The sequence below is a fragment of the Panulirus ornatus genome, chromosome 65 (genome assembly GCF_036320965.1).
Source record: "Panulirus ornatus isolate Po-2019 chromosome 65, ASM3632096v1, whole genome shotgun sequence".
Classification (NCBI taxonomy): Eukaryota; Metazoa; Arthropoda; class Malacostraca; order Decapoda; family Palinuridae; genus Panulirus; species Panulirus ornatus.
This window is the reverse complement of record NC_092288.1, coordinates 25,217,740-25,235,677: the sequence shown is the minus strand read 5'-3', so window position 1 is coordinate 25,235,677 and position 17,938 is coordinate 25,217,740. Positions and strand designations below refer to the sequence as shown.

Sequence of the window (17,938 nt, the reverse complement as noted above, 5' to 3'; positions counted from 1 at the left end):
AGCATGAAAATCTTTACTGTATGCCATACAAAGCATGTCTTCAATGTATACCATATAAAGTTAACACTTTCCATACAGTTTTCCTCTTTTAAGTTCATTTTTTTTTTTTTTTGCTTTGTCGCTGTCTCCCGCGTTTGCGAGGTAGCGCAAGGAAACAGACGAAAGAAATGGCCCAACCCCCCCCATACACATGTATATACATACGTCCACACACGCAAATATACATACCTACACAGCTTTCCATGGTTTACCCCAGACGCTTCACATGCCTTGATTCAATCCACTGACAGCACGTCAACCCCGGTATACCACATCGCTCCAATTCACTCTATTCCTTGCCCTCCTTTCACCCTCCTGCATGTTCAGGCCCCGATCACACAAAATCTTTTTCACTCCATCTTTCCACCTCCAATTTGGTCTCCCTCTTCTCCTCGTTCCCTCCACCTCCGACACATATATCCTCTTGGTCAATCTTTCCTCACTCATTCTCTCCATGTGCCCAAACCATTTCAAAACACCCTCTTCTGCTCTCTCAACCACGCTCTTTTTATTTCCACACATCTCTCTTACCCTTACGTTACTTACTCGATCAAACCACCTCACACCACACATTGTCCTCAAACATCTCATTTCCAGCACATCCATCCTCCTGCGCACAACTCTATCCATAGCCCACGCCTCGCAACCATACAACATTGTTGGAACCACTATTCCTTCAAACATACCCATTTTTGCTTTCCGAGATAATGTTCTCGACTTCCACACATTCTTCAAGGCTCCCAGAATTTTCGCCCCCTCCCCCATCCTATGATCCACTTCCGCTTCCATGGTTCCATCCGCTGCCAGATCCACTCCCAGATATCTAAAACACTTCACTTCCTCCAGTTTTTCTCCATTCAAACTCACCTCCCAATTGACTTGACCCTCAACCCTACTGTACCTAATAACCTTGCTCTTATTCACATTTACTCTTAACTTTCTTCTTCCACACACTTTACCAAACTCAGTCACCAGCTTCTGCAGTTTCTCACATGAATCCGCCACCAGCGCTGTATCATCAGCGAACAACAACTGACTCACTTCCCAAGCTCTCTCATCCCCAACAGACTTCATACTTGCCCCTCTTTCCAAAACTCTTGCATTCACCTCCCTAACAACCCCATCCATAAACAAATTAAACAACCATGGAGACATCACACACCCCTGCCGCAAACCTACATTCACTGAGAACCAATCACTTTCCTCTCTTCCTACACATACACATGCCTTACATCCTCGATAAAAACTTTTCACTGCTTCTAACAACTTGCCTCCCACACATACACTATCCCACACACTCTTCCCCTATTTCTCTCCCTCCAGTGCTCTTCTACTTAATTTCCCCATGTCACAAATGATTTTCCTATCACACCAACCCCTTTACTGAAATATCATACATTCTCCTTGTAAACTCCCAATGGTCTTGCATTCTTTTCTACATGCCCAAACCACATCAAAGTATTACGTTTTACCAACACTACCAATCTGCAATTCATTCCCTGCCCTACCAAATCTCTCATTCAGCCCCTCATTACTTTCTTTGTTCCATCTAATTATACTACATGCTCCTCTCAAATAACTTATTTTACAGCCCAGATTTTTGACTTTTGTGAATCACCCCTTTTCCATGTTTAGGCAGCATATGTCAAGGTTGGGAGGATTATGCTGTCCCTTAATCTTTTCTTCACTTCCTTCATTCTATTCATTATTCTATTTAGGAGCCTAGTGACTATTCTGCCCTGTACTGTTCTCTCCCTTATCTCCCTAATCCTCAAAATGATAAAGTTTAGAAGAGATTTTTCAACCATGAGAAAAATAAGCTAAGGGAACAAGAGATCTTAGGTTGCATCCAGAAAGAATATAACCATACATGTGGTCCTAAAGTATAGCTAATTAGGAGAGAGAGAGAGAGGGGGGGGGGGGGACATTTGTGTTGCCTTATGTTTTCCCCCCGAGTTAAATATCCAACCACAAAACATTATGCTAATGAGATTATCACTTTGAAAAACTTTGTATAGCACGATCTTTGACTATGACCAATACGTATTTCTTATAAGTACAAACTTCCCATTATGCAGTACTTCAGAGTGAATGAAAAAATCAGTTTTCCTAATTCTTCTGCAGATTTACACAATCCAGCCACAAAATCTAATCAGTTTGTTGCCTCACAGAGGTTTATCTATGATGTAATTATGAGTTACTGAACCAACAAGAATGTATTCACAAATGGACTATCATACATACATAAGGGTGACCATGTCAAGCCTACACTATGTGTACCAGATGATCATGAAAAATGGCACTTTACAAATGCTACCCCTTATCTACATTATAAGTTACGTTTATGAGCTTATTTAATAATATAAAGCAATCTTTTAATGTTATGGTCTAATTCTTTTGATATGCTTCTTAGGTAAAAGATGAATAATCTGATAAAGAGCCATGAAACAATAAGGAGTAAACACATGAACCTTAAAACAAAAATGTAGACCCAATTAGAAAAGATTTATACAAGTAAAACTACAGACAACAATTATAATAAAAGCATGGATATGAACTGAACAGTTAATAAATACATATTTGGGGATCTACGAAGCAGACTCACAAAAAATTATACGTTTCCAAGTAAGGGTTTTTTCAGGTCTGATTCATTTCATGGAACTGTAAATTGCTACATTACCCAGTGTCTATTAGCATGAAAAAGATGTCTAAAAAATAAACTATATAAGTTCAATTCTATATTATGGTTTCCTTTAAACAATCAATCAGTCTATTTATATTGTCACCACTGTATACAATTTCTCCTATACTTTTCTTTGTCTCTGTTATTATACAATTCATAACTGACACTAAGGCTCATATCGCTTTTGAGTGATCATACCAAAAAGAATGTGTCTACAGATAGACAGACATATGCAGAGATGATCGCATAATGTTCCATATACACACTCTTATGTAGAGAGACATTAAACTACAGAGTGCCATCTTATAATCTACATAATATAGGAAGAATACTGAAAATCCATATTTTCAAGTTCTATAAACTCAAAATCTTTGGTCCAGCACATTCAAGATTACTATCAACTTGATACAAGAGCTTCCAATAAATGATTTCAGTATAAGTTTATCAAATTTTTATTATACTTGTCTCAGGTTAGCAAGGTAGTACCAAGAACAAATGAAGAAATGGCACTCATTTATTCATAATCACTCACTGGTTATAATGTACAACACATCAAAACCAGAGCTTCCCTATCTGCTAGTGCTAAGCCCTGCATACCTTTCTGTGGTTTCCCCTGATCTTTTTATAATCCTTGTTTCAGCACACTTACAGCACGTTATTCCAAGTACCACATCTTTCACTTACCTGCATCCCATTCACAGCTCACACCCTCTTACATGTTCAAGGAATGGTTTATGTCCATACATTACCAGAAAATAACATGAAAACCTGTATTAGGTACAGTACACAAAACACTCTGTTAAGGTTATAATATTTTTAGACCACTCTTTAGTTCATTTTTTTTTTTTTCTTTGTCGCTGTCTCCCGCGTTTGCGAGGTAGTGCAAGGAAACAGACGAAAGAAATGGCCCAACCCACCCACATACACATGTATATACATACGTCCACACACGCAAATATACATACCTACACAGCTTTCCATGGTTTACCCCAGACGCTTCACATGCCCTGATTCAACCCACTGACAGCACGTCAACCCCAGTATACCACATCGATCCAATTCACTCTATTCCTTGCCCTCCTTTCACCCTCCTGCATGTTCAGGCCCCAATCACTCAAAATCTTTTTCACTCCATCTTTCCACCTCCAATTTGGTCTCCCACTTCTCCTCGTTCCCTCCACCTCTGAATATATCTCTTTGTCAATCTTTTCTCACTCATTCTCTCCATGTGCCCAAACCATTTCAAAACACCCTCTTCCGTTCTCTCAAGCACACTCTTTTTATTACCACACATCTCTCTTACCCTTTCATTACTTACTTGATCAAACCACCTCACACAACATATTGTCCTCAAACATCTCATTTCCAGCACATCCATCCTCCTCCACACAACTCTATCTACAGACTTTTACAGCTTTTTTTTTTTTTCTTTGTCGCTGTCTCCCGCGTTTGCGAGGTAGTGCAAGGAAACAGACGAAAGAAATGGCCCAACCCACCCACATACACATGTATATACATACGTCCACACACGCAAATATACATACCTACACAGCTTTCCATGGTTTACCCCAGACGCTTCACATGCCCTGATTCAACCCACTGACAGCACGTCAACCCCAGTATACCACATCGATCCAATTCACTCTATTCCTTGCCCTCCTTTCACCCTCCTGCATGTTCAGGCCCCAATCACTCAAAATCTTTTTCACTCCATCTTTCCACCTCCAATTTGGTCTCCCACTTCTCCTCGTTCCCTCCACCTCCAACACATATATCCTCTTTGTCAATCTTTTCTCACTCATTCTCTCCATGTGCCCAAACCATTTCAAAACACCCTCTTCCGTTCTCTCAAGCACACTCTTTTTATTACCACACATCTCTCTTACCCTTTCATTACTTACTTGATCAAACCACCTCACACAACATATTGTCCTCAAACATCTCATTTCCAGCACATCCATCCTCCTCCACACAACTCTATCTACAGACTTTTACAGCTTTTTTTTTTTTTCTTTGTCGCTGTCTCCCGCGTTTGCGAGGTAGTGCAAGGAAACAGACGAAAGAAATGGCCCAACCCACCCACATACACATGTATATACATACGTCCACACACGCAAATATACATACCTACACAGCTTTCCATGGTTTACCCCAGACGCTTCACATGCCCTGATTCAACCCACTGACAGCACGTCAACCCCAGTATACCACATCGATCCAATTCACTCTATTCCTTGCACGCCTTTCACCCTCCCGCATGTTCAGGCCCCAATCACTCAAAATCTTTTTCACTCCATCTTTCCACCTCCAATTTGGTCTCCCACTTCTCCTCGTTCCCTCCACCTCCAACACATATATCCTCTTGGTCAATCTTTCCTCACTCATTCTCTCCATGTGCCCAAACCATTTCAAAACACCCTCTTCATGTTCTCTCAAGCACACTCTTTTTATTACCACACATCTCTCTTACCCTTTCATTACTTACTTGATCAAACCACCTCACACAACATATTGTCCTCAAACATCTCATTTCCAGCACATCCATCCTCCTCCACACAACTCTATCTACAGACTTTTACAGCTTTTTTTTTTTTTCTTTGTCGCTGTCTCCCGCGTTTGCGAGGTAGTGCAAGGAAACAGACGAAAGAAATGGCCCAACCCACCCACATACACATGTATATACATACGTCCACACACGCAAATATACATACCTACACAGCTTTCCATGGTTTACCCCAGACGCTTCACATGCCCTGATTCAACCCACTGACAGCACGTCAACCCCAGTATACCACATCGATCCAATTCACTCTATTCCTTGCCCTCCTTTCACCCTCCTGCATGTTCAGGCCCCAATCACTCAAAATCTTTTTCACTCCATCTTTCCACCTCCAATTTGGTCTCCCACTTCTCCTCGTTCCCTCCACCTCTGAATATATCTCTTTGTCAATCTTTTCTCACTCATTCTCTCCATGTGCCCAAACCATTTCAAAACACCCTCTTCCGTTCTCTCAAGCACACTCTTTTTATTACCACACATCTCTCTTACCCTTTCATTACTTACTTGATCAAACCACCTCACACAACATATTGTCCTCAAACATCTCATTTCCAGCACATCCATCCTCCTCCACACAACTCTATCTACAGACTTTTACAGCTTTTTTTTTTTTTCTTTGTCGCTGTCTCCCGCGTTTGCGAGGTAGTGCAAGGAAACAGACGAAAGAAATGGCCCAACCCACCCACATACACATGTATATACATACGTCCACACACGCAAATATACATACCTACACAGCTTTCCATGGTTTATCCCAGATGCTTCACATTCCCTGGTTCAATCCATTGACAGCACGTTGACCCCGGTATACCACATCTTTCCAATTCACTCTATTCCTTGCACGCCTTTCACCCTCCCGCATGTTCAGGCCCCAATCACTCAAAATCTTTTTCACTCCATCTTTCCACCTCCAATTTGGTCTCCCACTTCTCCTCGTTCCCTCCACCTCTGAATATATCCTCTTTGTCAATCTTTTCTCACTCATTCTCTCCATATGACCAAACCATTTCAAAACACCCTCTTCCGTTCTCTCAAGCACACTCTTTTTATTACCACACATCTCTCTTACCCTTTCATTACTTACTTGATCAAACCACCTCACACAACATATTGTCCTCAAACATCTCATTTCCAGCACATCCATCCTCCTCCACACAACTCTATCTACAGACTTTTACAGCTTTTTTTTTTTTCTTTGTCGCTGTCTCCCGCGTTTGCGAGGTAGTGCAAGGAAACAGACGAAAGAAATGGCCCAACCCACCCCCATACACATGTATATACATACGTCCACACACGCAAATATACATACCTACACAGCTTTCCATGGTTTACCCCAGACGCTTCACATGCCCTGATTCAACCCACTGACAGCACGTCAACCCCAGTATACCACATCGATTCAATTCACTCTATTCCTTGCCCTCCTTTCACCCTCCTGCATGTTCAGGCCCCGATCACACAAAATCTTTTTCACTCCATCTTTCCACCTCCAATTTGGTCTCCCACTTCTCCTCGTTCCCTCCACCTCCAACACATATATCCTCTTGGTCAATCTTTCCTCACTCATTCTCTCCATGTGCCCAAACCATTTCAAAACACCCTCTTCTGCTCTCTCAACCACGCTCTTTTTATTTCCACACATCTCTCTTACCCTTACGTTACTCACTCGATCAAACCACCTCACACCACACATTGTCCTCAAACATCTCATTTCCAGCACATCCATCCTCCTGCACACAACTCTATCCATAGCCCACGCCTCACAACCACACAACATTGTTGGAACCACTATTCCTTCAAACATACCCATTTTTGCTTTCCGAGATAATGTTCTCGACTTCCACACATTCTTCAAGGCTCCCAGAATTTTCGCCCCCTCCCCCACCCTATGATCCACTTCCGCTTCCATGGTTCCATCCGCTGCCAGATCCGCTCCCAGATATCTAAAATACTTTACTTCCTCCAGTTTTTCTCCATTCAAACTTACCTCCCAATTGACTTGACCCTCAACCCTACTGTACCTAATAACCTTGCTCTTATTCACATATACTCTTAACTTTCTTCTTTCACACACTTTACCAAACTCAGTCACCAGCTTCTGCAGTTTCTCACATGAATCAGCCACCAGCGCTGTATCATCAGCGAACAACAACTGACTCACTTCCCAAGCTCTCTCATCCCCAACAGACTTCATACTTGCCCCTCTTTCCAAAACTCTTGCATTCACCTCCCTAACAACACCATCCATAAACAAATTAAACAACCATGGAGACATCACACACCCCTATTGATGTATATTTGCATCTAGTGTACACTATCATATAATTCTTGGAAGATGCCTATCAAAGTCATTTGCAAGTGTTAAAACACATTATCACAGTATTCCTGAACTGACTTGTCTTTTATGAATATAAACTACAGCTGTCTAACACTAACACTTTATATCATACTGAATATAGTTTAAGAAGATGGTAGCTGTTTCATTTAAATCCATGAAAAACTAATTTGCTGAATCACTGGCAAGCGGCATGATCCCTACTATTAAGTCTCCAACAATTTGACATTATCCTAAACATTACAAGAGATATTCAGTACCTGGAGTGTCTGGAAATGATTCTGCATGTAGTCCTTGCTTTTGGTGTGAAAAATGCTTATTAAGCATACAGTAAAATCCAAATCAGGTGTGTACTGCTTTATCTTAACTGTGTTCATGTCATGGTTTACATGAGGATAGAATTTAGCATTAGCATAAACAATTACAACCTTGCACACATAATAAGTGTTCTACAGTTAAATAGATTCTGCAGAAAAAGCGATGGTAACTATCAAGCAAATTTTCTTTAATCATTACAAGAATGTACCTACAGAAAATGTCGTATAATCTATCTAAATTTTATCTGAATGCAGTGCCACCTGAAAAATAAGAGGCTGAAGAACATCTTGTATCACTGGTCAACAAGAACTACAAGTGGCATGTGCATCATCACCTATTAACCCAGGGGTGCTCCAGTACGCAATGTAAGATCTACTGCCAAGCTAATGTTCATCTTCAAATGAACATTGTGAACGAAGCTCTAGCATTAATATTTTCTAACTAAAGATGCCTGGAGTACTGCTCATGGATGCACTTTTAAAAAAGAGCATGTGGCAGGTAGTACCAACAGTACTATAGCCTGGGTGAGCATTGGGTCGTACCTCTGAGCTTCTGGGGTGTTGTTCATCATCTTCTCAATCAAGTAGGAGGCTGACTCGTTGAGGGTCATGATGTGGGAGGACCTACTAGCATTATCAGGGCTAGGAGTGCGCATCCTGGCGGGAGATGTGATACTGACATCAAATGAAGCTGTCTCCTTTTTGCTTGCCGTTGCTCAACTACTTCTATGTTAGTCCACTCCACACTATTACGGATTATGGCTCTCCAACGTTAGCTCACCTTATTCCTTTTGTTAGCTCAGATCAACTAGGGCGGGTTAGTATATACTCAAGAACTGGTTAAATTTCCTTGAACGATGCTAGCGTTACGCTTAAAACTTCCATCCACCATAATCTAATATCATCCATGGACTAACTACATTGCATCAGTAGGTGAAAATTATTAAGAACTTTTGGTGGGATGAAATATTCAGGTATTCTAGTAACTGTGGTGTAGATGTTCTTGCGCAACTCACTTGCATGATGTGAGGTCATTTTCAAACGTGCATTACTTCCAACACTTAGAAGTCAATAACTAAATGATGCACATGCTCATTCCAGCACTTACACTCATCATATTTACAAATGTTTTGGTTAAAGTTTAGCAAAGGGGAAAAGTTATGTAAGTTATGTGTATGTTGAAAGATCATCAGGGTTAAATGTGCCTAAACCAATGTTTGATTTGGAAAATTACACTTCATAAAGATGCAAAAACATGCCACATTACTATACAAAAGCAAGAATTTACACAATTCAAAAAACAAATGCAGCATACAAAGACACATTACAACAAAGGTCTAAATAACACGAGAATAAGAATGAAGGGAAGCTTGAAATATAATCTGAATGATTCTTTCACAGAAAAGAAAAGACAAGAAAACCTCAGTTATGAAAACGTACAAAAATGAATCTAATATACAATGATTTAAAAAAGAATCTTTAAAGGTGAAGACAATTAACAGGTCAAACCTGAAACATGGAGAGTTTGGCCAAGCTTTACTGTAATCTCCAGATTGAGGAGATGATACATAACGAATGAAGTCTTAAAAGTCTATGACCAGACTTAAATTGGCTCTCTACTTTATCAGTTTAGGAAAAAATCTCATTTTAAAATATCAATAGCATCTGATTGTTTATCGCTGTCCACCTTGCTTTACGATAACTTCTGTTCACTCTAAAGTTGTCATAAATGAACTGACCTGAGACTTGCTCCTTTGGCAGAGTCTTGTGAAGCTGATCTGACCAAGCGTTGTGGAGTCTGTGGAGATCGTAGTTCTGGTGTACGAGGAGACCGAGGAGATTTCAGTTCTAGAAAAATAAATCAATATGGTAGTTAAATTCAACATTACCATGACTGTTACATGACATCTCAGTTTTAAGAATATAATAATTCTATCTGCCCAATATGCAGTAACAAAACACCATTACACATGCATTTTTAAATGTGAAAATACAATGGAAATATACACATGTAAAATACAAAAACAGACATAGGAAATGGGGGAACACAAGCAATGAATTAGTGAAAGGCCACTGAGGGTAACATATGATATGGAAGCATGTAATTCAGAGGTGCTTCGGCATGCAAATAGACTTGCTAAAAGAATGAAGTTTAAAGAGGTGTTTTTCACGAATGACATATGACGCGTACAGAGGAAGAGAGAATATTTTTTTTTTTATTATACTTTGTCGCTGTCTCCCGCGTTTGCGAGGTAGAGCAAGGAAACAGACAAAAGAAATGGCCCAACCCCCCCCATACACATGTATATACATACGTCCACACACGCAAATATACATACCTACACAGCTTTCCATAGCTTACCCCAGACGCTTCACATGCCTTGATTCAATCCACTGACAGCACGTCAACCCCGGTATACCACATCGCTCCAATTCACTCTATTCCTTGCCCTCCTTTCACCCTCCTGCATGTTCAGGCCCCGATCACACAAAATCTTTTTCACTCCATCTTTCCACCTCCAATTTGGTCTCCCTCTTCTCCTTGTTCCCTCCACCTCCGACACATATATCCTCTTGGTCAATCTTTCCTCACTCATCCTCTCCATGTGCCCAAACCACTTCAAAACACCCTCTTCTGCTCTCTCAACCACGCTCTTTTTATTTCCACACATCTCTCTTACCCTTACGTTACTCACTCGATCAAACCACCTCACACCACACATTGTCCTCAAACATCTCATTTCCAGCACATCCATCCTCCTGCGCACAACTCTATCCATAGCCCACGCCTCGCAACCATAAAACATTGTTGGAACCACTATTCCTTCAAACATACCCATTTTTGCTTTCCGAGATAATGTTCTCGACTTCCACACATTCTTCAAGGCCCCCAGAATTTTCGCCCCCTCCCCCACCCTATGATCCACTTCCGCTTCCATGGTTCCATCCGCTGCCAGATCCACTCCCAGATATCTAAAACACTTCACTTCCTCCAGTTTTTCTCCATTCAAACTCACCTCCCAATTGACTTAACCCTCAACCCTACTGTACCTAATAACCTTGCTCTTATTCACATTTACTCTTAACTTTCTTCTTCCACACACTTTACCAAACTCAGTCACTAGCTTCTGCAGTTTCTCACATGAATCAGCCACCAGCGCTGTATCATCAGCGAACAACAACTGACTCACTTCCCAAGCTCTCTCATCCACAACAGACTTCATACTTGCCCCTCTTTCCAAAACTCTTGCATTCACCTCCCTAACAACCCCATCCATAAACAAATTAAACAACCATGGAGACATCACACACCCCTGCCGCAAACCTACATTCACTGAGAACCAATCACTTTCCTCTCTTCCTACACGTACACATGCCTTACATCCTCGATAAAAACTTTTCACTGCTTCTAACAACTTGCCTCCCACACCATATATTCTTAATACCTTCCACAGAGCATCTCTATCAACTCTATCATATGCCTTCTCCAGATCCAGAAAGCTAAAGAAAAATGGCAAAAGGCAAAAGATGAGAGGAATCACGCAAGGCGAGAGTGAAGAGTGACAAGCTCTTCTACCACTGGGAGGCCAGAACTAACAGGTAATAAGTGTCCTACTCTGAAGGTTCTGTATACAAATGCAGATGGACTGGTAGCTAATGGAAAGGAACTGGAATTCAAAGAACATGTCACAGGAAGCAACCTTGATAATGTTGTAGTGGCAGAGACAAAACTCACAAACAAATGCTACAGTCTGACCTTAATAAGACATATCATCAAATGGATTTGTATGTAGCATTTATGGATCTGGAAAAGGCATATGATAGAGTTGATAGAGATGCTCTGTGGAAGGTATTAAGAATATATGGTGTGGGAGGCAAGTTGTTAGAAGCAGTGAAAAGTTTTTATCGAGGATGTAAGGCATGTGTACGTGTAGGAAGAGAGGAAAGTGATTGGTTCTCAGTGAATGTAGGTTTGCGGCAGGGGTGTGTGATGTCTCCATGGTTGTTTAATTTGTTTATGGATGGGGTTGTTAGGGAGGTGAATGCAAGAGTTTTGGAAAGAGGGGCAAGTATGAAGTCTGTTGTGGATGAGAGAGCTTGGGAAGTGAGTCAGGTTTTGTTCGGTGGTGGCTGATTCATGTGAGAAACTGCAGAAGCTGGTGACTGAGTTTGGTAAAGTGTGTGAAAGAAGAAAGTTGAGAATAAATGTGAATAAGAGCAAGGTTATTAGGTACAGCAGGGTTGAGGGTCAAGTCAATTGGGAGGTAAGTTTGAATGGAGAAAAACTGGAGGAAGTGAAGTGTTTTAGATATCTGGGAGTGGATCTGGCAGCGGATGGAACCATGGAAGTGGAAGCGAATCATAGGGTGGGGGAGGGGGCGAAAATTCTGGAAGCCTTGAAGAATGTGTGGAAGTCGAGAACATTATCTCGGAAAGCAAAAATGGGTATGTTTGAAGGAATAGTGGTTCCAACAATGTTGTATAGTTGCGAAGCGTGGGCTATGGATAGAGTTGTGCGCAGGAGGGTGGATGTGCTGGAAATGAGATGTTTGAGGACAATATGTGGTGTGAGGTGGTTTGATCGAGTAAGTAATAATAGGGTAAGAGAGATGTGTGGTAATAAAAAGAGTGTGGTTGAGAGAGCAGAAGAGGGTATTTTGAAATGGTTTGGTCAAATGGAGAGAATGAGTGAGGAAAGATTGACCAAGAGGATATATGTGTCAGAGGTGGAGGGATTGAAGAGAAGTGGGAGACCAAATTGGAGGTGGAAAGATGGAGTGAAAAAGATTTTGAGTGATCGGGGCCTGAATATGCAGGAGGGTGAAAGGTGCGCAAGGAATAGAGTGAATTGGAACGATGTGGTATACCGGGGTCGACGTGCTGTCAATGGATTGAACCAGGGCATGTGAAGTGTCTGGGGTAAACCATGGAAAGTTCTGTGGGGTCTGGATGTGGAAAGGGAGCTGTGGTTTCAGTGCATCATTACATGACAGCTAGAGACAGTGTGAACGAATGTGGCCTTTGTTGTCTTTTCCCAGTGCTATCTCGCACACATGAGGGGATTGTTATTTCATGTGTAGCGAGGTGGCGGTGGGAATGAATAAAGGCAGACAGTATGAATTATGTACATGTGTATATATGTATATGTCTGTGTGTGTATATATATGTATACGTTGAGATGTATAGGTATGTATATCTGCGTGTGTGGACGTGTATGTATATACATGTGTATGTGGGTGGGTTGGGCCATTCTTTCATCTGTTTCCTTGCGCTACCTCACTAACGTGGGAGACAGCAACAAAGCAAAATAATAATAATAATAATAATAAATCAAATGAACACAATATCAATAGATGGAATCTTCGAATGGAATGTAACGGGTAAAATTACTGTGGGAAGGAGGAGTATAGTGGTGTTGTTAGTCAAAACTCTTAAAAAACTGCAGTAATTCAAAGAAGATGCTCACTGAGAACAATACAGGAACAATCAGGATACTGAAGGAAGCAGAAAATCACTCTCCTATGAGATGGTAAAGTAATGGCAATGGAGGACCTCATGTACACGAAAACAGAATAAAAAACTTTGATTCTCATGAAGATAGAAAGTCAAGGACAAAAAAAGGTTCTCAAATGTGCACAAGAACATTTCTGTATCAATATGTCATGGAGCATACAAGATCTAAGGGGTAACAAGCCACCATCTCAGCTTGATTATAATTTGTGGTAGAAGAGCATGCAAGAAGGGGATCAGAGGGAACACACAACCTTAGGAAGAAATACAATTAAGGCAACTCAATGGCTCTATAACAAGATTGCCAAAGAAGGTTCTGTGAAATCTACTGTGAAAGAGTAAGAATATGAGTATCATGCTGTTAGCATAGTTGATACTGACAGCATATATAAATTTAAGATGCCGTATGATAATCAACAATGTTCAAGAGATGGGTCTCTTAAAGAGTAAAACATTCTCCACTTACCATACAAACAGGTAAGTACACTAAAAGATGAAAAATGTGATAAAAAAAAAAATTGAACAAGATGTGCCAAAAGGTGACAGCTCAGGGATGCACTATGAAGGAGTACAAATGACTGTCACCAACCAGCATTTGAGAGATACGAGAGAGCATGAAATGAGTGCTGCTAAGTAAGGAGGGAGAAGAGAAATTTTGAAAATAGTAGTGGGCATGGTAAAAGGCAATTCAAAACTTTTCCAAGAGTTGATAAAGAGTTAATCATTGGTTCAAGCATGGCTGATAATGCAATGGGGCTCAGAAGGTAAAACTCTTTAAGGAAGATGAAGAAATATGAGGACATGAATGCCAAAACTAGAAAGCTTTCACAAAAGAGGAAAAAACTACACCAGCATTCATAAGATATAGGGAAAAAAATGTCTTTGAAAGTGTAGAAATTAATAGAAAATCGGGCTATGAAAACAACATGAACAACATAAAGCGAAGGTCTGAAGGACATTTCAAACAATGAAGCTACATGTAGAGGCACTTGCTAGACCACAAAAGTACTGTTCAGTTGGTTACAAGGAAATGGAGTAGTTTCAAAGATGTGTAAACAGGAGAATGCCATTTCCATACTTAAGAAACACAATTAGGAAATTATAGCACTGTGGAAGATAATCAGTAAACAAATGAATGACTATTAACAAAGGAGAAACTACATAGATGGGATACACCATGCTTTCAGGAAAAGGAGATATATATAGGTACTTCCTGTGTTCCTGGACAGCCAGAAAGCTTTTGGGATGAGATAACAAGGTGCAGGTAAGATACACGTTCTTGAAATGGACTTTGGTCACATGTTGCATGCCAGAAAGATTGGTCTTGGGCTCACTGTCATTCTTAGCACATTTAAATGACTTGCCAAACTGACTGGACTCTTACCTTAACATGTTTGTGTAAGGTTATGAAAGATACAAGGAAAGATTATGATTGCATTAATTTACATGCAGACCCAGGAACAAGGTTTGAATAATAAATGGATGATAAGATTAAATTTGAGGAAATGCAAGGTAATGAGGATGAAACTCATTGAAGGAAGGCCTCAGAGTGACTATCATCTAGATAGTAAACTACAGGAAGTATATGTGAAAGATACCTAGGACTTGACATTGTGTCTAATCTATTGCCATAGCTGCATATCAGAAAGAGAACTGTGAAAAAGGTAAACCAGTCACTGGCACATATTAGAATTGGAGTCAAGTATACAGATATGGAAATGTCTGGTAGCAATTTACAACATGAAACAAAACTGAATTGTCTCTCTCAAGTCTGGTTACCAAAACAAAAAGAAACACAAAGACATAATTAGGAGGGTTCAAAGAAAAACAACCAAGACAGCACCTGGATTAAGAGAACTGCGCTACAATGAAAGGTTGAGGGATACCAAGATGTCAACCATGAAATAGAGAAGAGAGAAAGGGGACCTGACAAAAACTTCAAGTTTTTGATCAGCTGGACAAAGCTGACAATGATCAGTTCTTCACAAAATGCAGTACTAAACAGAGGCCTGAAAGGATGGGCAAGAAACCTGATTAGAAAGAATATAAATAAATGCTGATTTAGGTTGGTGGATGGGTGGAATATAATAAGCAAGGAATAAGTGAACGGATGCCAACAGTTTACAGAGACTTAAAAGTCTGCCTATAGGTAAAGAACATTCACAAGATTGGGCTCCAACCAAGGGTGTAAAAGTTTCTTTGTACTGTGCAAATAATTATTTCTATTTATATATTATTCTTTTATTATGATTAGTTGCTGTCTCCCGTGTTAGCGAGGTAGCGCAAGGAAACAGACGAAAGAATGACCCAATCCACCCACATACACATGTATATACATAAATGCCCACACACGCACATATACATACCTATACACTTCAGTGTATACATACATATATACACACAGACATTTACATATATACACATGTACAAATCCACACTTGCTGCCCCCATCCATTCCCGTTGCCACACATGAAATGGCACCCCCCTCCCCCGAGCGTGTGCGGTAGCAAATAAACAACACAAATATATTGACATGATCACAAATACACTCAACCTCTCTCTATCACCCACAAAATGAATACCACATTTCTGATATGTCCCTAATATCAGATATCTGAAGTCTAACTTATCCACCACCATGCTAATCTCTTTCTTTCTATTTTTCTCTTTTACCATCCATTATCTCCTTACTACTACTAACCTGTCCTTCGAGGGCCTTCGTCGTCCTGGTCTGAGGAGAAGTACCCCTCTGAGTGATATCCTCCACCTCGCCTCCCCTGCTGAAGACCAGTTGCTCCAATAGTTCCACTCCTTGGCCGACCAACTGGTGGCTTCCCCCCACGCTCCTCCACCTTCTGCAATGACAGCTGACAGTGAGTCCATGGCTTTAGATCATGAATTTAAGTTAAATGTGTGTGTATGTGTGTGGATGTGTCTTTCTTCTTCTGTTTCCTGGTGCTACTTTGCTAATGCAGGAAACAGCGATCAAGTATAAAAATGTATACACATATATATCTACTTGTGATCAAGTGGGCATGAGGCAAGACTGTGAGATGTCACTATGGCTTTCTAACATATATATGAATGGGGTAATAGGAAGGGTGTAGAGCTGCAGTCTGGTGGTGAGGTATGGCGGCTATATGACAAGCCTGTTTGCAGATGATACTGCATTATTTGCTAAGAGTGAGGAGGAGCTGCAGAAGTATGTTTTACAATGTGTGTAGGCATTGGTGACTGTAGGTAAATGCAAGTAAAAGTAATGATGTTTGAAAGGAAACAGAGTGAAAGTATAAATTTTGCAAAGCATACAGAGACAAAAGGGTGTGTAATAAACTGTGTTATAGTTATGGGGGGGAGAAAGCCCAGAAGAGGTGGGAGAATACAAGTATTTATGAGATATCTGAGGTAATTTCATGGTATGGAAGGAGAGATAGGGGAAGGGAGAGAGCAGTACAGGATAAAAGAGTCACTGGGTCCCTCGACAGAATAATGAGGGGTAGTGGTGTAACTGTGGAAGTGAAGAAAGGATTAAGGGCTAGCACACTCCTCCAAACCCTGACCTATGCATTCAAAAAAAGAAAATGGAATGAATCCAAGGTAAAAAATCCAGACTGTGGAAATGAGCTATTTGAGAGGAGCATGTGGTGTAACTAAATGAAATGAAGAAAGAAAGGAGGGGTGTATGAGAGATTTGGTAAAGCAGGGAATGCAAAGGGAAAGCTTTGTGGAGTTTGACATAATACTTTGAGATGGCTTAACCATGTGGAAAGAATGCAGGATGGAGACTTTACAAGGCCTGTGTATGATCGCATAATCAAAAGAATTGGTGTGAAAGGAAAACCACCTATGACATGGGGGATATAGAGTAAAAGAGTACTGAAGGGAGAGAAATGGTGGGAGAATGCTTGGAATGGTGTATGTGAGGGAGGCATGTAAGGACAGAGATAAGTGTAGACTCTTTAGCTATGGCCACCCCTCTGATGAGAGTTCCTGAAGGGAACAGGTCAGGCATCAAAGATATGGATGGACAGATAAATAGACGGACACATCAGAATTCTTAGTAAACAATTTTCTAGAGCAAATATTTACCAACAATTGACTCCTATAGTCAATCACTTAATAACTACACTATGGCCACTATCTTACTCTTTCAAACTAAATACAAGCAATAGACAGAAAATTAGGTTATTAACATTAACTACACATAATCTTTAAAAAAGCTAAATAACTACTATGCAGAGATAATCTACATAAACCACATAACACTTTTTGTATATCACAGAACATGCAAGGGAAAGTGCATCATAAGAATGTTGATGTTACACTTAGTACCACAATTACTGAATACAGACAAGGTAAAGCAACCTATACAAGGAAACACATTTCCCCCATATTTCAGGCTCATTTTCACTCTATTCATCTAAAGTTATAGGCTATGTTTTGTATAAATAACTTAATAAAATGAAAAACTGCTGTGTTTTACTCCAATGATC

General features: G+C 40.4%; 1 protein-coding gene across 1 annotated transcript in view; it reads right to left on the bottom strand.

Annotated features, from left to right (window-relative positions):
* The window catches only part of LOC139746549 (uncharacterized), a 263,361-nt gene that overhangs the window by 53,846 nt on the left and 191,577 nt on the right, over window positions 1-17,938 (bottom strand). Inside the window, exons 5-8 of the mRNA XM_071657899.1 lie at window positions 16,147-16,300; window positions 9,674-9,782; window positions 8,403-8,591; window positions 7,878-7,914 (exon numbers count right to left, since the gene is read on the bottom strand). Of these exons, the coding sequence (XP_071514000.1) occupies window positions 7,878-7,914; window positions 8,403-8,591; window positions 9,674-9,782; window positions 16,147-16,300 (489 nt within the window). The remainder of the gene's footprint in view (window positions 1-7,877; window positions 7,915-8,402; window positions 8,592-9,673; window positions 9,783-16,146; window positions 16,301-17,938) is intronic.